Source organism: Lepisma saccharinum, chromosome 4, assembly GCF_977018435.1.
Source record: "Lepisma saccharinum chromosome 4, izLepSacc3.1, whole genome shotgun sequence".
Lineage (NCBI taxonomy): Eukaryota > Metazoa > Arthropoda > Insecta > Zygentoma > Lepismatidae > Lepisma > Lepisma saccharinum.
Window position 1 is genome coordinate 104125516 of NC_139232.1, and position 25230 is coordinate 104150745.

Here is a 25230-nt window from a genome sequence, read left to right on the forward strand (position 1 = left end):
CAGTTTGGCAATGAGAATGATTCGTGCTTAGATTAAGTTGCTGAAGGACGAAACATAAAGGACCAACCATGGTCGAGCCAAAAAATCATCCGTACCACGCGTTCGTCCACCTAAGCGAGAGGCAAGCTTTCTCCTATCGGAAGACGAAAAATAATTGCTTGCTGCGCGACCTTGAGAAGGCGAACCGAACTGATAGCAGCAGCACCACGGAAAATCTGAATTCTGAAACTTTGTACACGTGACCTTCGATCACGAAGCATCCGAGTAGACAACGCCTTGGGGCGATATGAAAGGCACTTTTGGTAAGTAGAAAATACGTAGAAACGAAATGTTAGATGGAATTGTTGTACGAAACAAATAAAGCGAATAAAAGGACAGTATATTTTATCATTTACAGGGCCCTCATCGGCTTACAATTTTGAAAATTACGTTCAGTAATTCATGTCTTCTTGGACAGGAGGTGCATTAAACTTTTTGGTGTAGAAACAGACAGAACGCCCGCTTACCTACCACGTTTAAAAGAAGAGCATAGACAGACAAAGTAATTTTCAAGAACGCAAGAATGGCAGTCGACATGGACATTTAGCAACGTGTGACTGAGAATTACAAACGGAACAAAGGACAAGATTCTTCAAGAAACAGTAATTTTATAAAACTTCCTATCATTAACTCAGTTCATCCTTTTATCCTCTTTTGTTTGTTATACTGTTGTATTATTCATGTTTTATATCGCTTTTCTGCCACTTGTAGATAATCGCGACGATGAAGATGAATGATGATCATATTAAATCTATGAAGGGATGCTTACAAAAAAAAACAGCCATGCCCAGATGTCTACTCGAACTTGAAATGTTTGGTACGGAGTGTATGAGTGGATCACTAAACGACTTCGGCCTTCGAGGCTACGGTTTCAGTTGCAACATGCAGTATAATTACGTTTCTACTACTCTGAATTGACCAAAGCATGTGGTATGTATCCTTCATTTTTCTTAAAAATCCCCCTTGATACATGAGATACTACGAATAATTTCAGGCATACCCTCGAATTCTGATTGCCTGGCACTTTTTTTTTTTTTAACTAAGTAATGAAGTGACGTTTATATTCATCTTAGGCCTACGACTAGCTCGAACTAAAAACTCTTGTGAAATACTGTGTATATGTTATCCTTGTGAAGTGAGGAACTTCATATTTTGCTAAGAAAATATGTATGAAAAATTATATTTGTAGCTACTACTTGAAGAATTCAAATTATTATTATGATGGAATTTCAACTTACGTATACTCTGCATATAATGTGGTATATAGTTATCGGAGAGGAGTTTTTGTCTCGCAGTCAATTTATTTTTAGTTGAGGAACTCGAGAGTAAGTTGGAAATATATAATGACCCACGTTGTAGTGTGCTGTTCGATTAATCAGAATTGGAGTGAGAGAAATCTGTAGTTAAGGTCATTCAACACGTCAATTTGTAACTGTGAATGCAATTTTTTTTCTATTTAGCAGGAAATCAGTCTGCTATTGTTGTAAGTAATAAATGGAAATATATATATTTTCTGCTCGAGTAGGAATCCGCAGCCGTTATCCAATCAATCAGTTTCTGTGTGTGAAACTTCTGTCTAGGAAAGCTACATACAATTTGCTTTTAATAACAGCATCTTCAAAATAACCTATCAATTATTGTCATGCCAAGTAATGTTTGATTTTGATTTGTTATATTTAACTTTGGTCTTATGCCACTTTTGGCTAATCGCGAAGACGAGGATGGGTGATGAAATGACAAAATTGATGAAAGGACATCACAATGAAAGTAATGCACAGGCTGGGATCCGAACTCGTGACCTGTGGCGTCGTATTGCACTGTGCTAACCACTCCGCCACGGAGCTCTGCAAAGTAATGTTTGACCATACATTGTTCATGAAATAAAAACATAACACATAGAGTGGCTCACATTAGTAAGCGAATGCGTAGCATTTTGCTGCATTTCTTCACAATATTTGAAAATTAACAACATGTACCTAAATATAAACGATGGTGAAATATTTATACGCATTTATTAAAGTTATATGTAACTTTTTTTAAATTTTGGGTGCGTCACGTTATACGGGGTGCAGCCCCTTACCATAACAAATAACATAACTGTAATGTCGCATAACTGAAATATTAAAATATTCTGACTTAGGTTAAAAGCTGAGGCTGTAAAGAGGCACTCAGCACACATGACGGAAAGCAGGAGAACACACAGAATTATACTGGCCATAGGGCCAGTCGCCAGAGTCTCGTTAGTCTGCAAAGAGCAGTCCAGGGTGTACTACGTGGAATGAAGTTGAGGATTGGGTGTAATACGTGGAAGGTCACCCCTTACACCCCTGTTACGTTTTCAAATCTGAAAATAGTTATTTATGTTTGGGTGTGAAAAAAGAGATCACTTTACTATTCACACAAATCGTGAAAGCCTTCTGTTTCTGTTAATCTACGTTTCCATTTTGACAAGTTCCAGACCCATGACGCGCAACATGTGCCGGCGCATGTTCCGCGTCATTTAGTGCACTATTTCTGCAAAATACGCCCGCAACAACACCGGAGTGCAGGACTTGATTGTAGCGTTGTTCCATTGTGCTTTAGAGTAGTCAGTGTTTCTTCTCTTGTATTGTAATAATTTGGTGGTGATTTAACTTGTGTAAAGATGAACAATACAACTATGGCGGGTTTTGTGGTTATGGCAGGGGGGTACCATGAACTTCTAAAAAAAAGAGGCGAAAACGACCTAGATGGTGGATTAGAAGTTTTCTAGCGAAAAGAAATTCGGAAGGAGCGTATAACTCGTTGATGAGAGACTTACGTCTTCAAAGTGGATACGAAAACTTTGTAAGAATGACTGCAAATGATTTTGCATTGTTATTAAATCTTGTTGGACCACAGATTGTAGTCGCGTCGTCTGTTTCTACTCTAGTGCGCATGCCCCAGGAACTTGCTGCAGGCTGTTTCCATTGTCCGTGGTGCATGTTGTGCGTCTTAATCGTTTGGGGCAATTTTGTCCCCGGCACTTGCGCCGCGGCATGTTGCAGACAGTTTCCATTTCAACAAATGCTTGGCACATGCAGCGTCGCATGCCGCGCGTCATGTTGCGCGGCAAATTTGTGGTAATGGAAACGGGGCTTTACATAGTTTTTTACCGGTCAACTACAGTGCGGGGAAGGAACAATTGATGCTACTTCCTGACTACATTTGTTACCAGTAGCTGCATTGCTCCCTAACTGAAGTACGAGAAAAATGGGTAACAAAAAAAAAAAAAATACAACATTTGACGAACGGCAGCTATTATTTTTACCGTACCTAACCAAAGGGTGCAGGTACAGGGAAATTGAAAATGTTAAGTACACGTAAGCGTACCGTGGGTGACGCAATACAACGTAATGAAAAGCAAAATGAGGTACATTCCGTATCTCAGAAAATTCAACCAACAGAAATAGGAGAACGAAATATACGAGCTTCAGTATAAAAAATCAAGACCCTTTCCTCATCCCCACCCCCTTTCCAAACCAAGGGCTCCGAAAGCAGCTGTGCAATTTGGAGTAGGCATTGGGACTGCTGTACGGTTCAGTAGCGTTTCGTCCGAGTTGTAGTTTGTCCGAAAGCGAAATTCGTAGAAACATGCTACAGTTCGTCCGCGACGGTTTAATGAGTTGCGTTTCGTCCGAGCCTGGCTGATGATGAGTCACACCTTGACTAACCGGTAGCAGCGGTGGAATTGGTGACCAGGATACCTCAGTTCACAACTTTTAAAACTACATTGCATAGACAGCGGAGTGCAACGCAGGGAGTGCAGACTGAGACAAATTGTCGAGAGAGAGGTCCCGGGTTCGATACCCGGTAGAGGCACAAGTGGTTCGGATCCCACTTTAAACTGTAGGTCCAATCCTGATTAGCCTTAATGTGCATAAAGTGGACTTAAAACAACAAATCAAATCAAAACAAATCGTCGAGAGGAAGTGAACTTGGACCTAGAAATTTTAGTCATGGCAGATGGCAACACTTTCTTACTATCTGACAACTATGAAGGTGAGATTTGCAATTTCCAGAGGGAAAGAAATATTAAAACAACAAAAAAGTATTTTTTTCGATGGAGCATTTAAGAGTGTTAGCAAGAGTTTGCTTCATTAAACACTATTAGGATGGTAGCCCTCGGACGAAACGCTACTTCGTCAGGTAACCGTAAGCTGCCTGTTCCTGGAATTCGGACGCGAAACGCTACGCCATGTGTTGTACACCCGAAATGGTAATCTGGTGGTTCAGAAAGCGAAGATGTGTATGAGCGACGAATGCTAAAACTGATGAAGGGACATTCACAGAGAACACTCATGCGCAGGTCGGGATTCGAAACCTGAACCCCTGGCGTCGTAGCGCGCTGTGCTAACCACTCTGGCACGTAATATATTTTATTTACTCATTTTTAGCTACTTCCTTTTAAACTAACTAACTAACACTCTAGCCTTCTTAAACCCGAAGGTTCATGGCTGCAGCAACACAGGCCTTCCATCTTTCCCTATCTTGAGCAAGATCTATATACTCTTTTCCATCCCTACCGATTTCCCTTAGGTCCATCTCAACGTTGTCCCACATCTTCGTCTTGGCCTTCCTACAGGTCTCTTACCATCAGGTTTCCCAACAACAATCCTGTAAACTCCTCTTTCCTCTCCCATTTGTGCCACATGGCCTGCCCACCTAAGTCTTCTTGATTTAATTATTCTAATAATATCTGGACATGAATACAAATTATGTACTTCTAAATTATGTAACCTTCTCCACTCACCTGTCTCCTCATCCCTTTTAGGTCCAAAGATTTTCCTAAGGATCTTATTTTCAAATACTCTCAATTTATGTTCCTCTTTCAATGTAAGGGACCAAGTTTCAGACCCATATAATACTACAGGCAAAATTACTGTTTTGTATATATTAACTTTTAGTTTCTTAGATATTAAATGAGAAGACAAAAGTTTATGAAGAGAGAAGTAACATTCATTTCCTGAATTAAGCCTACTTTTTATTATATTAATATAATTTTCATTTGTTAATATTACTCCTAAGTATTTGAAGTTGGAAACTGGTTCAAACGAGTTGTTATCAATAATTATATTTTGATTATTACCTAACACTTGGTTTCGGCCTGTAAGCATATATTTAGTTTTCTCTTTGTTAACTTCCAAACCTATGTCTTTAGCAGTTTTGAAAAATATTTTAGCATTATTCTTAATTGTATTTATATCATCCCCTAATAAGTCTACATCATCTGCATATGCTAACAACAGAGTCACACCATTTAATTTTAGTCCTTCGTTAGTTTATTTTACCTTCCTAACAGCGTATTCTAAGGCAAAATTAAAGAGCAATGGATATAATGCATCTGCTTGTTTTAACCCATCATGAATTGGAAATTTGTCAGACCCATTAATACCCACACGAATTTTACTTTCTGTTTCACTTGTGCATACTTTTATCATATTAACAAGCTTCTTAGGTATTCCAAACTCGACTAATATATTATATAATTTATCTCTTTTGACCGAATCATATGCTTTTTTGAAATCAATGAATAGCTGATGGACATCTTGATTATATTCCCACTTTTTTTCAAGTGACTTCCTTTTACCTACGCTAAAAAAGAAATTAAAAAATGAATATTAGTCTTTTTTTCAACATGTCCATTGAGAATGTAAATGATCTGTCCGTTTTTCATTTTGTCAGGAAACCTTTAAAGTTTGACATTATAGTTATTGGACCTTTGTCGCCATTGCACTGAAAGTTTACATCATTGCAAAGGCTGATATATCTATCTACCAGATAGAACACTGGAATTGAATGAGATTAGGTAGTTGTTCTGTAATGGAGATAACACAATTCCATTATAACTTTGTCATTCGGTAAAATAATCGATTACTTTGATTTCACTATTATTCAAAATGTATGTATCTGTTAAAAGCAAAAGTAAGAACCGAAGTCCACCATGCCAGCAACACTACTACTTCTAAACAGCTCCCACAAGTGCCTGAGGTTAGAATGAAAGTTTGTCTTGTTTTAAGTTCACTTGTATGCACAGATAGGCTAATTGGGAGTGGACCTACAGTTTAAAGTGGGAAATAAACCACTGTGCCTCCACCAGGAATCGAATGCAAGTGGTTTCTCATACTCAGATAGTAATTGTAGTTGGTTGAGGGAAATTGTAGGCTGCAATTGTTTCATCTCTTATCGTCTGATGTCTACATACAAGCAATTTTGGTATATTGAGTGTGTTTTTCTTTCATCTACGCAATATGGCAGCAGTCACGAGAATGCAAACTCAAGACAGGCACACAAATTTGGAAGTAGTAAATACTGTATAGATGAATGAACAGGGCAAAATTTAAATTAACACACAAGTATTGCTTTCGAATATCTTAGCGACTGTGGAGCAAATTGTGGTTTTGCATTAAAGGGAAGACACGCGAATACCACCACTCACTCGTGCATGCAGTGATCGAAGTGGTAGTTTGTAGCTAGGGTGGAACGAGCCTTGGAAATCGGTCGGGAAGTTGTTTGTTATTGTTTCACATAATTTGTAGGTAGTCACACGTAGTCTGAGAAACAGAAAAGTCACACATACAAGAACCTTGCTTGCAGGCCACGGACAATAATCTTCATGGGTAAAAAAGTGTAGCTTTCCTGGCGAAGTGTTCTCGCTCGGCTTGCGAGCCAGCTTAAATCGGCGTTAGCGTCCAGTGTTTCGGGCGCATACATTGCTCCCACCATAAGGTAGAGAGCATCCTGATGAGAGCAATGTATGCGCTCCAAACGTTGGACGCTAACGCCGATATAACCTGGCTCACAAGCCGAGAACACTGTTGGAATCTCCACAGGCATATAATAAAAATGTATCATACCCAAATGACACATCTGGTGTAATACCTAACGTGCCAAATTTTGGAAAATAGGAGCAGATAGCGTGTGTGAGAACCAGAGAGACTTAACTCCAATTTATCAAATTTATAGGAGAGAAAATAATGTATTCTTAGGAATATGACTCCTAAACGTGACTCCGCCTTACAGATAAGAATTAGAAGTGGAAAAATATCGATTTACTCCAAATACTCTTCAGAGGATTTTTTCTAACAAAACTGAAAACAGCATTATTGTAGTTACGTTCCTCTGATTCCCGTAGGACGATAGGTGAAATACATTTAATATGTGATGTTTGAAAGAAGTTGTGTTAAGATGTGAAACATGTAGCCCACAGCCATGCTGTATGAAGAAAGCATAGAGGATAAGCTCCAATCACACTTAATCTAGGCTCACAACAAAGATAGCGGCTGAGTGACCTAGCGTAATGAAAGGCAAAGAGAACAGTTAATCATTGGAAGAAACAATGAGTTTCATGTTTAAGATCATTCTGCCATATGTATAATTAATGCAGTTGCTTATAAAAATAAAAATGGTCCAAAATGCTTCAAAGTAATTTAAAATATGAGGCGTTGCGGATACGAAGGGCGAACTCAACAAAGTGCATTGTGAGGGAAATGAATTTCAAATTGCCAGACACAGTGTGAACTCCATAAAAAACTTTGAAAATCACGCATGAAACATTCCGATCTACTGTTACCAAGTTTTTGTGGAGCTCGAACTGTGCCTGACAACTTGAAACGCATTTCCCTCACAATGTACGTTTGTTGAGTTCGCCCTTGGTATCCGCAACGCCTCATATCGTCTCTAGGAAAAACCATTCAAACTAAAAACCACGATTTTCATACTAAATAGAAGGCATTTTCACCACATACTTGAAATTAGTTTGAGAAAATCTAAAATAAGAGGAATTCCTATCCCTGTTTTCTTTTTCAGGGAGGGGCAAACAAGGTAGTTTTTTCCAAGCGGGGGGGGGGGGGGCAAACAAGGTGCATGTTCCCCCATAACAGTGTTGCCTCCTCAAAAACCATTGCTTTAATTTGAATTTATCATGTTCATGCAATAATTAACATATATTATTGTAGCTAAAATGCAATTGCGCGATATACATATATAATTTTTGGTTGACTTTCATTTTCCAGGTGGGTCGTGCCTTTGCCTCTCTTTCGGACATTCATGCAAAGGTTCTATTTTTATATCGCGTCTACCACTTTCGGTTAATCGCGATGGTAAAGGATGTGATAGGTGATGGAAGTGGTATAAAGACAAATGACCCATCCATATTTTCTAATCCGACATTAGACTTCGCAGTGTATTACGCTAACTAATTTGCCACGGGATCGGCTTCTTCGTGTTTGTCTGCTCATCAAATTATTGATTAGTTATTCAAACTATATAGGTAGCAAAGCTATATAAAATAACGAAACAGAAAAAAAAATCCACTTGACGTCTTGTAGTACTATCATCAACCTACAATTTCATGCTCTCAAATCCACACAGAAAACTTCTTGTGGCATTAGTTTTACGGAATGGCCTTGGGGAATAAACAACGCCCATTTCCTGGTTCAGCTCGAAACAATGCAGGTGCCTTATCGAAGCTGCTCTTGAGCACGCAGGGTTTCTAACCTACTTCGCCGTAATTCAGTTGTTGTATCTTGTTTAATATGCTGTATTGTACAGCCAACCGCAGATTAAATAGGAGGAAAAAGATTTTTCCGACGGAAAATAAGTTGGCAATGCTGCGAACACCGAGGCATTCTTGATAAGACGCTTGAGAAGGGTCGAGAAAACTTTCCTGAAAAAGCGCAACCCCAGTATCGAAGGTCATGCTACACGTGGATTGGCAACTTTCGGGAGCATGCTGTCTGTCTACACAATTCTACCCAAATACCTGTTTGAAAATGAATCTTCTGCTCGCACTTTATTTTTCAAATGTAGTTCTGACATTGTAGTCATTTTGCAATTACTTTTTTTGTTCTTATTTTGCTTTGCTTTTATGTCACTTTTATAATTAATCGAAACTATGAAGATGGATGATAAATAGATTAAATTGATGAAGAGACACCTAAAACATATATTTACAGACCAGGACTCGAACCCGGAACCTAAAGCGGATAGGTTGAGGGTGGGGGAAGACCATCAATAACTCCCGGCCACGAACTGGCTTATAATTTTTGTAATTTCTCAGGAGTATTATTTGTTCTGTTCATGCCTGCTTTCGGAAACTTAAGTTATAAGTGACACACTTCGTTCGGTGGGGACAAGCCACGTATTGTTTGAGAGGAGGGACACATCTCGTTCATATACTAGATACAATCATGGACTATACTTCAAATGGCCTCCCCGATGGCGCAGTGGTTGCGTCGTCGCCTAGTAATCAAGGGGTCCCGGGTTCGATACCCGGTGGAGGCACAAGTGGTTCGGATTCCACTTCAAACTGTAGGTCCAGTCCCGATTAGCCTTACTGTGCATAAAGTGGACTCAAAACACCAAATCAATCAATCATATACTTGAAATGTGACGTGCTAAACACTACTTTCAGATGGGCATGGCAATTTTGATATACAAGTTGCATTTTCTCTACTTAGATTATTTATGTCCAAATGTTATCCTAATAGATAATCTCGCAACAACGCAAAATGTTTAAATTGACTCGAATTCACAATGACTCATATACAGTGTGTTTATAAATGAACAATAATAATAAATCTATTTATTACCTTACACGGGCAAAACTTACACCGTAAGCAGCAGCAACTGTCCAAGTTTATATAACTTTATTTAAATTTGTATAAAGATAGAAATCGAGAGGGGGCTATTGCCCCTCTGTGCCCCCTTGCAGGTGCTCTTGGCCGTCTGGAAGAAATAGTGCACGAAAGACGTGAAAACTAAATCCATCTTGAGTATCCTTTTGTCTTGCTACTCTTAGATTCTGCAACCTTTCTTTCTATAGTCCAATGTTTGCCTTCCTTACCTCCTAGAATTGATTTCTGTACAAGTTTGAGGGCTAATCTCCCCTGCCCCCTGTGGTTGTGCCACTGCATCTTCTTCCACCGTTGTTGCTTGGTGAACTTTCATCGGCTTCAAAATACTTCATTTTCTTCAAGAGCACAATATCGTTTAATAAGCGGCGATATGATTCCTCTACCCTAAATTTCTGGATTAAAGTATATTAATATAGGGGCATGGAAATCTGGAAGGGGGGGCGAGGATGGCCACCTCTCCCCTTTAGAAAACGAATGTCAGCTAAAAGTATATATTTCACACGTATAATTTGATTTGTAATAGTAATTTACATTAATTATTATAATGGGGATGCAGGAATGCGATAATTTCGAATACAAGTGGTGTTTCTTGAGGGGGCAACACTATTGTCGGATTAATATGCCCCATGGCATATTTCCCTGCTTCTAAAATATCGACAGATGTCCATGCTTAGGGGGGGGGGCATTGCCCCCCCCCCCCCTTGCACCCCGTTCGCACGCCTATTGCTACTCATTCCTACACTAGTTGGACGCTTAATTCAATTTCGAGCCAAAAATGTAATTTAATATCAAATCAGGGTTGTTAAACGTCCACGAACCCATAAATTCTAATGGGTTCTATTGGGTTCCGCAACAAGACCGGAATCTTTTTTATCGCACAGTTTAAATTCGGTCCAAGTTGCGTATTCTTTAATTTCAATATGGACCGTCTTTAAATTGATCCGGAAAGAAGGTCCCTGTGCCGTATTTCAATTGATCCGGAGAAAAGGTTCCTGGAACGAATTGAAATATTTTAAACATAAAAAGGTTCTTTACGGTCCAGATCCATTTATGCTTGCTAATATTCCCTGCTGAACCGGAATTGAATTGATTTAAAATTCCTGACCTTTTAACAACCCTGGTTGAAATTAATTTTTTTACAAACAACCATATTTTTAACGGCTATTTCACATTAATCCCATACGATATACTGAGTTATTTTTCGCAATGTTCAAAAGAAAGGTAAGAGATTTTGGCTTTTTCTTCCTTGATGTTAAATAGATTATATTTGTCACGCGCCTATAACGTTACTAGCTAACATTTGTGAATTGTTCTTTCCTTGTAACGTTAACATCTACCATACTGAATTTATTTACGTTCCTTATGCAGATGGTATGTACCCAACTGCATTTTGTTCCGTTCCGCTACAGTGGTTTACATGTTGCTACATTCCTATGTAACGTTAATTAACATTTTGCCTTTCACTTCATTCCGTTACGGAGGATTGCATTCATTACGTTCCTATGTACCGTTATTTACTACCATGTTGCATTTCGTTACGTTTTTGTAACGCTAGTATATACCACATTGCATTTCGTTACTACAAATGTGTACATTCCTTGTAACGGTAGTATATACCATATTGCATATTACGTTATGTTCCAATGTGCTCATTTCGTTCCGTTCCTTTATAACGTTAATATCTACCATAATACATTTTGTTACGTTCCTTGTAACGTCAATCTATAACATATTGCATTTCGTTACGTTACATGGGTACCACCAGTGGAACCATACTCTTCCTCCTACAAAATGGAACGTACCGTGTAACGCAAATTGGGTACGTTACGACTCCCTGGTTCCAAGCCCCCCCACCCCCTCTCTGTGTATGTGTGTGTGCGTGCACGCGCGCACGCCAACACCCGTTTCTTTTAAAGTTTGGCGTATTTTTATTGCATCGACTAATTGCTGTTATGGCTAGGAATGAAATAAATAAATAAAAAAGTATAAAGAAAGTATAAAAAATACCAAAATTCCTGGTATGAGTAGTTAATAGTAGTAAAGGTTAGGTAAAGTTCCTCGTGCGTATAGCAACGTGCCATAAAGACACATTTATGGGATGTAGTAGTAGTAGGGAACCGCATATTCTCGAGCTCGGCCATTTTGGAGGTGATACGATCAGCACCACGCTCCAGAAGCCTTTTTTCGCCAGGGTTGTAGGGGAAATGAGAAAATAGAAATGTTTTGCATTCTGCGTACGTGACAGTATTCTTTGCATATTGTCCCTGAAATATCTGTTAACATCCTAACCCGCAGTTTTTTCAGGATAAACTAGTTGAAGGCTACGAGTGGTTCCTGAGAAGTAATGAACATATCACAGAATGCGCACTAGTTTAGCTCATGTTTTTTTTGGGGGGGAAGGGGGGAGAATGATATACAAATTTATTCTACGAATGCCTACGTCATTGTGACAATGGAGTATATTTTGCAGACTAACGAGTATCTGGCGTCTAGACACAAGGCCAGTATAATGGTCTGTGAAATTTGGACTGTGTCCTACTTTTGTGATTGCCTTTCACAAATTTCGTCTTAACACACCTTTCATCCTTATCTATGTGATTACTCCAAAGTGGAAGAAAAGCGAAGTAAAATAAATAAATAAATTGGTCATTGTGTCCCTGCGTTCTTCAATATTTCTTCGTGAACGAAAATTAATGTTTCACCGATGTAATGCATCAATATAGTCATGTGAATTATTATTTTCCGTCATCATAGTGTTCTTAATCATTCCTTAAAGCATAGACTTTAACGCTGTTGTCCTTAGTGTAAACGATCTTAACTGTGTGGAAGTTTTTATGTAGGCAAAACAATGGTTAAGAGTAAATCCAAATTGATTGTTAGAAATTTAAAATATTATAACTCTGACCTGACGCATATTAACAGTTCTTAGTTCGCTGTCAAGGAACGATATCTCCTAACTAAAAAGGATTCCGGCCTCCGTGGTAGAGTGGTTAACACAGCTTGCTTAAACACCGCCTTTGAATTGTGTTCGTTCGGTGTTCATTGTGACTGTCCCTTCATTAATTTCATCATTTCATCGCTCATCCTCATCGTCGCGTTTAGTCAAAAGTGGCAGATAAGCAAAGTAAAATAAACCAAATCAAACATAAATAAGAATCTGAAGGGAAAAATATTCCATTACCAAAAATAAAATAAATAAATATAAAATATACAGTAATTACTTTGTTGACACTGCAGTTTTTTTTGGTAGTGTGTAGCTGTCTTAGGGTCGTATGTTCGAATTAGCCGACCTCAAAATATACGAACAGTGAACAATTAATGGAAATGCACATTTCTATTCCTTTAGTAAGCGTTGAGTCGTAAATCCTGTGGACACAGTGTGATTTTCGTGCAAGGAAGGGTTCCAGGAACATCAACTAGGTCGACGTTTACTTATAACATTACGAGGGTATGGATTTCTCTCAACAAGTGCAACAAATGTTTATGGTCATGGAAATTATTTATACAATTTGTTTGAGTAACGTTGTTTTCTACCCCTTGAAATTTAGGGTAACTGGAGATGAAAAGACACACACGTGGCAGATTGTAACGTGCTTTGAAGACTGAGGTCTTAAGTTCGAACCATGATTAAGGCATGTTTGCCCCATTACATTCATGTTATCAATTGGTCAATCATTCTCATCGCCACGGATTAACCAAGAGGCAAAAATGCAACGTAATATATCCTAAATAGAAAAAAATACAGAAAAGGGGCAAGGAAATGCACATATCGTGTCGAGTCGAGCTTGTGTGTTGCAAGACGGAAATGTGTAACTATTATCGCAAGAGCACGTTCAATTATATTAGCGCAGAACCATACATCACATAATACAAGTAAAATTGTTGTTGGTTGACGTGAACTGTTAATCTGCCTAAACTCTTAAAATACTCTAATATCAGAAAAACTAAATATGCTGACCAAGGCAGTAATTTATTTTATTAAAAACATAAACTAAACGTAACGTTTCAACCTTCTATCAAGGTCTTCTTCAGACTCTGTATCAAGTACAAAAGTCTTTTGTACTTGATACAGAGTCTGAAGAAGACCTTGATAGAAGGTTGAAACGTTACGTTTAGTTTATGTTTTTAATAAAATAAATTACTGCCTTGGTCAGCATATTTAGTTTTTCATAATCATGGAAACAAGGCTTAATGGTGTTCTAATATCAGGTTTTTTGTTCCACTTAATATTTCAATTTTGAGAGTCTTCATGACAGAGTGCCTTGCATACTGCTCTATGAAACTGGAGACCCTATGTTCGATTGATTGAGTGATTGAATTGCTTTATTTTTCTTCGCTTCTTGTGCCACTTTTGGCTAAGTTGCAAATATGGGGGAGGCCTCCCCGATGGTGCAGTGGTAGCATCGTCGCCTTGTGAACAAGGGTTCCCGGGTTCGATAAACGGTGGAGGCACATAGTGGTTCGGATCCCACTTTAAACTGTAGGCCCAGTCCCGATTAGTCTTACTGCGCATAAAGTGGACTTCAAACTTAAACTCAATCAATCAAACTCAATCAAATATGGGGATTAGTGACGATATGATGAAATTGATGAATGGACACTCACAAATCCATGCCCAGTCCAGGATTCGAATGCGGGACGTCTGGCGTCGTAGCGTGATGTGATAACCACTCTACCACTGGGGCCGGAATCTATTTTCTAAGCGTGGGTAATATTAAAGAGCTTATTGTGTTCGTTTATTTTTTCTGGTCACCCCAACATTCGTCCTTATTGTTGAAAGTAAACAAGAGCGATATAATATGGTCGTATAAATAGTATAAATAGTTACCACACATGCCTGTCACGTGCCTAAAGAAACGACCTTCTTTGCTCGTTTTCTTTTTATATTTGTTTTAGAGCTAATGACAAAAGAGAGAAAAGAAACGAAAAAAATGAACAATCTATTTTCATTCATGAAGGAAATAAATCGCCAGCTCGGAACCTGATTTCTTGAGAGCTCAAAATGGACAAGAAATATTTCTTCCGAGGCCGAATGACCACAGAAAGAAACGCTGTGCTCATTCCTTGATGACTCATGGTTAACATTGCTCTTCTGTGTAGTGTTCACGACTGACAACTGTGAAGCTCTTCCTTATCTTGCATAGAGTTTCGGCATTGACGCTGGAGTGTTTCCAATTCAATAACAGTTTTTGTTTGTTGCTTCCAATCTAACTGAGAGGAGGGAGACCTTTTTTTAAAGTTCGCCAGTGTACAGCATCCTTGTTGGGATGTAAATTATATGCTTGAAGGTTAAGTCTAAGTTGTAAGGACATTTCTGTAATGTTGACGAGGATGAGTGACGATATGATGAAATTGGACACTCACAAGAAACACCCATGGCCAGACGGGATTCGAACCCGGCTGCCTTGAAGTAGTGGCGTGCTGTGATAACCACTCCCCCACAGAGGTCGGCTCAAGTCGCTTATGCAACTCGACTTAGAACTATTAATTTCTTCAATGGGCGAAAAATTAAAAATCATATGATGCATTGGACTAATGATCGCTACGGAAATAGGTGAGAAGATGAATGATTTACTTTGTAGTTAGTGATTATAAAATCCACCCACCAACTTGCATTTTTTTTAAAAAAAACGATCAGATGATTTGAAATCAATAGGTGATTCTGGAAGTATTTTGAATGCTGATCACGGAAATGACATCCATTTTTTCCCATCACGTCAGGATTTTTCACAATTTTACAATCAAAATTCTCATATTCGCCATAACATTGCACCCTTCACCTAACGCATCATATGCATCAAATTAATTTATGCAAAGGCAATTTAGGTTGCTTCCAATTCAATAAGTGAATCCGAAAGTATTTTTAGTGCTGATCACGAAAATGACGTCCATTTTTTTCCCATCGCGTCAGGATTTTTCACAATTTCACAATCAAAATTATCATATTCGCCATTCCATTACACCTATTACAAAACGCAAGAAAATCAATTTAAGCAAGCAAAATTTAGGTTGGTTGCAAACCAATAAGGGATTCTGGAAATATTTTGCTTGCTGATCATGCACACGATATTCATTTTCCCCCATCACGTCAGATTTTTTACAATTTCACAATCAAAATTCTCATATTCACCATTCCATTATGTATATTACAAAACGCAATAAAATAAATTTAAACAAAGGAAATTTGGATGTTTACAAACCAATAGGTGATTCTGGAAGTATTTTGAATTGTGATCGTGCACGACATATATTTCTTCCCATCACGTCAGGATTTTTCCCTAGATCATGATTTTTCTCAACGTCATTAAGTTCAATCAACACATTACATTATAACCAGAGTTAGGATTTTTAAGGGAAAATTTCATTGGGAAAAAGGAAGGGAAAAGGTGCTAAAATAAGACCCAAAAAGGGGCAAAAAGGTGCTGATTGGGGAAAAAAAAGGTGCTGATAATTATACTACTTATTAAAACTTTCCCTCCTATTTTATTAGTCTAAGCTAATCACTCGAAGCTGTGTACACATCACACACATAGATTGTGTTACAGTTATTCACCAGAGTCGGGGAAAAACACAAAGCTGTTGTACCTTACAACATTAAGCATTTCAAAATTTTTAAAAGTGAGTTTGTTTCTTTTCGGAGATAAAATATCTTTATATAAGCTGAAGCTTCTCTCTACATCCACAGAAACAAGTGGGGCAAACTTAGTATTCACTCGGAATGGCAACTCTGTGGAAGTGGCAAATTCCGCGTGTGTAAAAGATGCACAGAAGTCAACATTAAATTCCTTTAAATTTTGGTTCTTGGAAGAACACTGCTCAAATGCATTGCGTAAGAGAGGCTGCCGAGATTTACTTCCTTGCAGATTCTTGTTCTTTCGATGCTTAGAGCTGGAAATATGTTGCTAAATGCGATCTCTGGTGTGTTTCATCTAATGTGATTCCCGTATCACAAACCGTGCATCGAATAACAGTTCCATCACTTTCTATAAACTTGTGCTTAAATTCTTGAGCCTGACTGATAAATCGGGATCTGGGCACTTTCGGCATGATAAAGTACATGCACTAACAGGATCTAACAGAGTGAAAAAGCAGGTAAGGAACTTACATCCACAAACAATATCTGTCCACTGCGCAAACATGAAACGTGAAACTCACCACTTCAGAAACACATTGTTGCATCATTGCTTCCAAGACCAAACTGCGTTTCCTTGTTCCTTCTATCTTAGAAAAAAATAACGGCGATCTGTTGCATATCAGTAGCGGTCTTTCCATTGTTGATTTCAAATAGGCAACAATCAAGCACAGTTTAAATACATTCAATTTCAGTTAACAATGTGTAAACATCTTAAAGAGAAAAGTGTCGCGAAAAAAAAATCATTGATTTGCTGAGGAAATATAACAACACCAGTAAAAAGACACAAAAAGGGGAGGAAAAGCGATTAAGAACACGAAAAAGGGGGAAAATAGATAAATGTCCCAGAAAAGGGAGGGAAGGGGAAAGGTTATCAAAAAAGGGAAAAAAGGTCCTGGAAAATTAGCTCCATTCTCACGTTGAGGCAACATTTCACACACTGAGTCCTTCCAGAGAGGTCACACTTTCACTACGAAAAAAAGGTGTGCACCTAAAAATCCTAACTCTGATTATAACATTGAGTTTTGGACATTATTTGAAGGAAATTTTTATGAGGTATTTCGAAAATTAAATTTACGTAATCAAAGTTTATAATTTTCATATCAAATTGCCTTGTGAAGATAGTGGGTGGATTGAATGCTTACTGTTCTATGTGCATTTACTGTTTGAAATTGGAGGATTTGTATTGTAGAAAGCCAATATTTTCGAATTATGTAAACAGAGCCATCTATTGAGGAAACCATGGAACTACACATTTCATTCTTAAATTAATTCAGTTAATATATTGCTATTTTCTGAAAAAAACTGCACGTGATGGGTAAAAATGGATTTCATTTTTGGAATCAGCATGTTGAAATAATTCAGTGGCAACAGTCATCTGTGAGTCATCCAAACCTATGCAGGCCTGTGAATTGTTAATGTTTTCCTCTAGAGCCATTGTTGGAATTGGTGCGTAGTACTAAAAATGATATCTTGATTCAATTACTGCTATGAAAAGACAATCGGTTTCTTAGCAAAATCCCACTTTAAAGCATAAGGGTTTGATTGACACACTGAAAATGTACGGAAGAAACCTCCTCAAATACAAGATACTTGTCACACATGGAAGCTAATTGATACGTGGTACAGAACTCACCTACATACTCGGGATTAGCAAGGATAAATTTGTTTCTATCTGGAAGACCGGTCAGCACTCCTTCCTTCTCCTGTAGGAAGATCTTAGCTCTCCTATCAACGAACTGAAGCTCGTCTTGCGTTGTGTAGGGTATGGGAATTGTCCACAGCAGGTCCTCATCTGTTTCTTTGTTTTTCCTTACAATGTAGACTTTCTGTAATAGACGTATGATAACATTCCAAAAAAAAATCATTTATATTCTTAAGTGTACACTCTAAACAATATAATAGTCGCATATAGAACATAAAACGTTGTACATTGAAGAAAGAGGGAGATATTGCTTGTTTTGGTTTATAATACTTTGCTTTTCTACCACTTCTCGCTAATCGCAAAGATGAGAATGAGTGATGACATGATGAAATTCATGAAGAAAAATACACTCAAATAACACCGATTTTCAACCTGGCATTTGAATCCGGAGGCCCTGCGTTGTATCGCTCTGTGTTAACCACTCTGTCACAGAGGTCGATGTTAGAAAGAGAGAGATATGTTGCTGCGGTAATCAACTTCCGGGGTTGGGGGACACCAGAGGGTTAGTTAATATTTACATTCCACAATATGTAAATGTTTCACTCGGGAGGAGACTCCCCAGGAATTCATGGAGTTGGCATAGTACTTGGACCACGTGTAAGAGATTTAGTAATATCAGCATGTTACGTGGATGAGAGCAGTGGCGAAGCGTGGTGTCACTGGAAGAGTAGGCACAAGCTGTGAGTTCGTGTTGTTATGGGTGCACCTTTTTTAAAATATAAAAAATATAACCTTAAAGTTATTTTTGAAAATGTAACAACATATTCTTAACTCTTGATGTGTGCTAACTCGTAAATCGTATTTCTTGATTTTATTGTAAATTGATGCTTTAGACGTCATTCGAGCGACAGTCCTCAATGCCCCTTATTTCTTCCTATGTCCTGTAATAGGCTTCTATGCTTGTATTTGTAGCATTCCAGAGTAATAAAAGTTATAATTCCCCTTGCTCACTTCACGCTCACAACAATGAAACACGACACCAGTGGCGGAGTGGTTAGCACATCGCGCTACGACGCCAAGGGTCCTGGGTTCGAATCTCGACCTTTGCACAGATATCTGTGATTGTCCATTTGTCAATTTCATCATATCAACACTCCTCCCCATCCTCGCAAATTAGCCAAAAGTGGCACAAAAAGCGAAGTAAAATAAAGGAAATCAATGAAAGAACTATAAAAAAATAAATGAACGAAAAGAAGAAAAAACAATATAAAATATAACAATAAAACAACAAAGCAACAGGAGTAAATCGAGAAACTAACGAAAACACAGAACACTGTGATTGAAACATTTTTCGCCCTCTGAACAAGTTGTCTTTACCTTTCTACCCTCACCTTCCCCTCCTTGGATACCCCGCGCTGGACAAGAAACGGATGTGAAACCCAGTTTTGTACCGTGTCTCCAGCATTGCCAAACTCCCAATCAAAGTGTGCTGATTAAATTCTTAAATTTGCTAAATGCAACTAAATTGTGCTCGGATGTCTTAGGTCTTATGTTTATTTTATGTATCTATTTTGGGGGCAGTTGTGATCTGAAAATGCGTTGTTGTTTAGTTAAACGATATTGGTAATTTCCCCCCATTAAATTAATTACAATGGTTTAACCAATGTAATTGGTTCAATCGCTTGACAAAGTTTGAGAAAATTCAACGACTACAAAAGGCGGCGGCTTTTTTATCTGTGACCCCAACTTTCTAGCAATTTCCTTCAATAAAATGTTCCTCGTGAGCTAAGTAAGGAAAGATAAAGAAAAGATGAAAATAAGGCGGTGGACCAGAAGTGGCTGGATTGGCATGCTACCTTTTGTTTGAAACAAATAAGATCTGATAATAATCAGATCAAATGATCAAATAAGATTTATTTTTTCATTTATTTTTCAAAATATATTCCTCTGAATTCAACTTATCTGTCTCCCAGGGGCGCATGTTTATAGATTATGCTATTATCCGAACACAGGGTGCTAGGTGCCAACAAAGTTCAAATTGTACTACATTTAGCACTATTACGCTAGGGTTGGCATCACTACATGAGGCTGTAATCACTGTCTCAATTTCGGGCGAACGGGCCCCTGAAATTATGCTTTCCCGCATGAATCACTTAGATTGTTATGGTACCAGCTGAGGCCCTATGAGAAGTGGCTCGACATGCGACGATAAAGCCTCTGGCAGGGATGGAAATTTGTGGAAATGATCGTATGGCCTAGAATTTCAGTTTTCTTGTATTAAGGCGTCGTTAATTAAATTATAAGTAATAAGATAATCCGTAATAGCCAAGTATATTAGGGTAGGCCCGGCCTCCGGGCCTCTTATGAGGCTTCGCCACTGGATGAGGGGATAATCATGGTACGACTGAAGGAAAAGAAGGAAGACCTAGTGCTTGTACATGTCTACATGGTCATAGTGGTTTGCCAGACGAGAAAGTAGAAGAAACCTACGACACGATAGAAGACATAATGGAAAAATAAAGAAATTCAGCATACATTATCGTAATGGGAGATTGAAACTGCAGTAGTAGGAGAAGGCCAGGAAGGAATCGGAGTAGGAAGATATGCATTAGGGGAGAGAATCGAGAGGGGTGAATTCCTGGTCAACTTCTGCAAGAGTAACTCATTCATTGTTGGAAACTATCTCTTCCAACAGCATACGAGAAGAAGAGACACATGGACATGCACAAAGGACAGCAGAAGATATCAGATAGACTACATCCTGGATATTTAGAAACTGCCTCAAAAATTCAAAAACTTTACCAGGAGCTGATATAAATTCAGACCATGCACTAGTAGAGGAAGAGATATGCTCGTCCATGAAGAAGATAAAAAGAGGACAGAAAATAAGGAATATCGAGATACTAAAGGAAGAAAAACAAAGGAAAAGGTTTGAAACAGAATTTAAAGAAAGTGTATTTGAAGTGAAAAAGCATGTTTAAAATCAGTGCCACGATCTGGGAAGAAATAAAAGTGTGCTTTAAAAAAACCGTCGAATACCCCATAGGGTGCAGGGAAAGAAAGAAATGCAAAAGCAAAACATGGATCACAGAAAGTATGCTCGAGAAAATGGATGAAAGGAGAAGATGAAAGAGTATTAATGCACAGGAAGGAAGAAGACGATACAGAGAACTCCATAAACAGGTAAGAAGGGAAGCAAATAAGGCAAAAGAGAAATGGATAAAACTAACGTGAGAAGAAATGAAAGAGTTAGGATAGAGATGATGATATGACCTGATATACCGTGAAATTGAATCCCTAGGCTCTACAAAGAGAAGTGGGAAGTTATGTGGATGATAGAAGATGAGAATGGAATCGAAATTGGGGACAAACGAGAAATACTGAGAACATGGGAAGAGCACGTAAATGATCTGTAGGGGAAAGAGAGCCGACCAGATACATGATGAATAGAAAAAAGAAGGAGGACAAAAATGGCTACTCATGATGATGGATGAATTGGAACTCGCACTCAAAGAAATGAAGAACGGATAAAAACAGGAAGTGACCAAATTCCTGTAGAACTCATAAAGTAATCTAGATGAAGGATAGAATGAAATGCTACATTTATGCAATGAAATGTATGATGAAGGTGTATGGCCAAAAGATTTCATGGAAACAATCTAAGTAACTATAAAGAAGAGAAGTAACGCAAAGAAATGTGCTGAATATAGAACAGTCAGTTTAATATCACAATCAGCAAGAGTTCTCTTGAGAATTTTAAATAGATGCCTACACTCTAAAATAAACAGAGAGATAGAGGAAGATCATTTTTTAGAAAGGGAAGGAGTACGAGAGATGCCATGGAAATACTGAGAACAATTGCAGAAATATATCTGAAAAAGGTAAATAAATATATGTACCCTTTGTCGATTTAGAGAAAACCATTAATAGAGTGAGTTGGACCAAGTTTTCAGGGATCATTTAGAATATTAGGGTAGATTGGAAGAAAAGGAGGCTTATCTGCAAATTATATATGAAACAACGTGTCAAAGTGAGAATAGGAGAAGAAATGAGCCAAGGAAGTGAAATTGTAAGAGGAGTACGACAAAGATGTTGTCTTTCTCCTACATTGTTCAACAACTATATTTAGAAGATATAGTTAAAACTGTTCCCATTGCAAGAGAGAGCTAGCAGTAGGAGGAAGGACAATATCTTGTATATGATTTGCAGATGACATGCCCCTGTTGGCAGGAAATTAAATAACCATAAATGCCATGTTTGCAGAAATGAATACCCACTGTGAACAGTTTGGTACGAGCAGGAGAATAAATGTGAAGAAGACGAAAACAATAGTGATCGAAAGAGAACCGAGAAAGGCAAAATTGATCGTCAGAGGTGAGATAATGGAACAAGTAGACACTTTTAATTATCTTGGATGCGTCATAAACGGTGATATGAAATGCAGTCAAGAAATAGAAGCGAAGGAAGCCTTTAATAGGAAGGAAAATATTTTCTGTGGATTTGTGAACAAAGATCCGAGGAAAGTACGAATGAAATGCATTGTACGGGGTGCAGCTCGATATGGTGCGGAAACATTGACACTGTCAACAAGTGACAAAAAGCTACTGGAAGCTCTAGAAATGTGGCTAGGGAGACGAATAGAACGGGTGAAATGGACAGCAAATGTAAGAAATAAAGCAGTGCTAGAAAGAGTTGGGGAAAAGAGATCAATGCTGGAGATAATAATGAAGAGAAAGAGAAATTGTTTGGGTCAATGGATGAGAAGAAATTGTATACTAAGGAATGTCAGTGAAGAGGTGGTCAATGGAAAGAAAATCCAGGGAAAAGAAGATACCAAATGATTGACGACGTCTAAATAAGTGACTAATACGATGTTACAAAGCTAAAGGCTCAAGATCGAACAGCATGGAGGTAGGAAGGAAAGACTTGCCCTTGGGCAGAAAACAATAAATGAATGAATGAATTTGTTAATATTCCCATAAACCTTTGGTAACATTTTTCTAAAGAAAACATCACCGTTTCAAATCGATAACTAATAAATTATTTAACTAATTCTCTCCCCCACCCGTTTTTTAATGATCATATGAAATATATCTAGTGTTCCGAATTAGCAAGGACATTAGTTCTTACCAAGTTAATTTCTGTTATACTCTAAGGAAACAGCCAAACACCTTTTGGAGAGGAGAAGAGAGTACTAAAAAGGAGATCGGTTTACATTTAGAAGACAACGTGTGTCACGTACATTATAAACTATGTTAGGGCTGAGCTGATACCCCCTTTCAATCGATACCAATACTCTTACGATTCTCACCGATAACGATGCTTGGAAATTGTTGTCCAATTTTTTTATTAATATTGGTCAATGAGTATTCAATACTAAGCATCAATTTACCAGAGTTTTCCTTTAAAGCAGTAAAGAAATAGTTCAGGATATGAAAATATCTGTTATTTAATCACAAAATACAGGTTTTTTACACAATGATAAAAACAATTGCCTCCATAAAGTCTCTTCAAGCAAGGTCTTGGATTGAGTCTATTTAAAAAACCTGATAAATTTCGACCAATTTTCCATTGACAAGATTTGTACTCGTCAGAGACATCCAATCCAATGTTATTGATTTGTCTTGTGCCATAGTTGCTTGACGCGAAACTGGTGATTTACCTTGACACATAAACATATCCGGTTTAATTGTTGCTTTGATCCGCTTTGTAATAATAACAATATCAGTAGGTATCCATAGCAATGAATGTGCAAGAGACATGAAGTTCGTGAGGAGTGATTTTAGAAATGATTTTTAATCTTTTTTCTGTTTGTCAACGAATGAATTTCACCCTGATATGAATGGTACAAAATCAATTGAAACTTCGAATTTTACTTAACTTTCAGAATAATTAGACTCCGTGAAAGTGTCGCGCGAAGTTTTCAACCATCAAAACACCTCCAAAGTATCGGGCAGTATCGGTAAATCAAATCAATCCGATACTTTCCGATACGTCGGCGTCGGCTCAGCCTTGATGTATAATATACAGGGTGATTGGTAATTCGACCTATTTCTGGAAAGGGGTATTACTAGAGCACATTTGCAACAAATTTGACCCTATGCACAGGGGGTCGGAAATCAATGGGTTTCGGGTTATTCCAGTTTGTAGATTTTCGTGACATATTTCGACATGCGATCAAAAGACTACTAATTGTGAAAACACTACTATACCCTGGACACTTAATTGACACTTTGCTAACAGCTGACGAATGAGTGACTACTGGGAAAAAAATTCATGCGCAAAATTCCCATACCCACAGAAAGAAGGAGTCATTTGAGCACACGTCATTAAGAAATTTGGAAATTATCGTATAAATCGAAGAGGATTACTAAAAAAAAATGGTAACACACTTAGCGTATAAATTACGGAAAAAACTTCCTCGTTTCATAACCTCTCCAAAAAGATACAAATGTTGTCAACTGGCACACGGGTTGTGGGGAAAATCTGAGTAAAAAGCAGAGATGGCGCGTTGTAGACCTCTTTGTAAAGTGAAAACAAGTTGTCGGTTGTGAGAAATAAAGGAACGAAAATGAGTGAAGTAATAATGTTATTTACCATTCTCATGATTCCAGGTTGTCAGAATTAACTGTTACAAAAACTACAAATCCTGTTCAAATTGCCTCCCCCGGTTACGTATGCAAGCAATAATTCTTTCTCATTTAATTAAATATTGTATTTGTGCGTTTTCAATTTGGCAAATATTTATGATGTCATAGACAACTAGTGTCAGATAGAAAATAAATTAATCTTGATGTGCCAGGACCTGGCAACATTTAAGAAACTGATAGATTTATCAAAGAGCAAGAAATATCATAGCAACTAGGAAAGATAGTGGAAAAGATGTATCTCCAAAAAAAGAGCTTATGAAACGACGAAGTTTTTTCCGTAATTTTTACGCTAAGTGTGTTACCATTTTTTTGAGTAATCCTCTTCGATTTAAACGATAATTTCCAAATTTCTTAATGACGTGTGCTCCAATGACTGTTTCTTTCTGTGGGTATTAAAACTTTGGCCATGAATTTTTTCCCAGTATTCACTCATTCGTCAGCTATTAGCAACGTGTCAATTAAGTGTCCAGGGTGTAGTAGTGTTTTCACAATTAGCAGTTTTTGGTCGCAAGTCGGAATATGTCACGAAAATCTACAAACTGAGTAGATGGAAAATAGCGGAGCTGACTCACCCGGGCGAGTCGTAGCCTTTTACGCTGTATATTTTAA

The 25230-nt window shown here is 38.0% G+C and overlaps 1 protein-coding gene across 2 annotated transcripts in view; it reads right to left on the reverse strand.

Annotated features, from left to right (window-relative positions):
- Nucleotides 1-25230, reverse strand: part of LOC145986692 (aminopeptidase N-like) — a 133521-nt gene that overhangs the window by 39225 nt on the left and 69066 nt on the right. For both annotated transcript variants that reach the window (XM_083121006.1, XM_083121005.1), the window contains exon 6: nt 17963-18155. In XM_083121006.1, coding sequence (XP_082977132.1) covers nt 17963-18155 — 193 coding nt within the window. The remainder of the gene's footprint in view (nt 1-17962; nt 18156-25230) is intronic.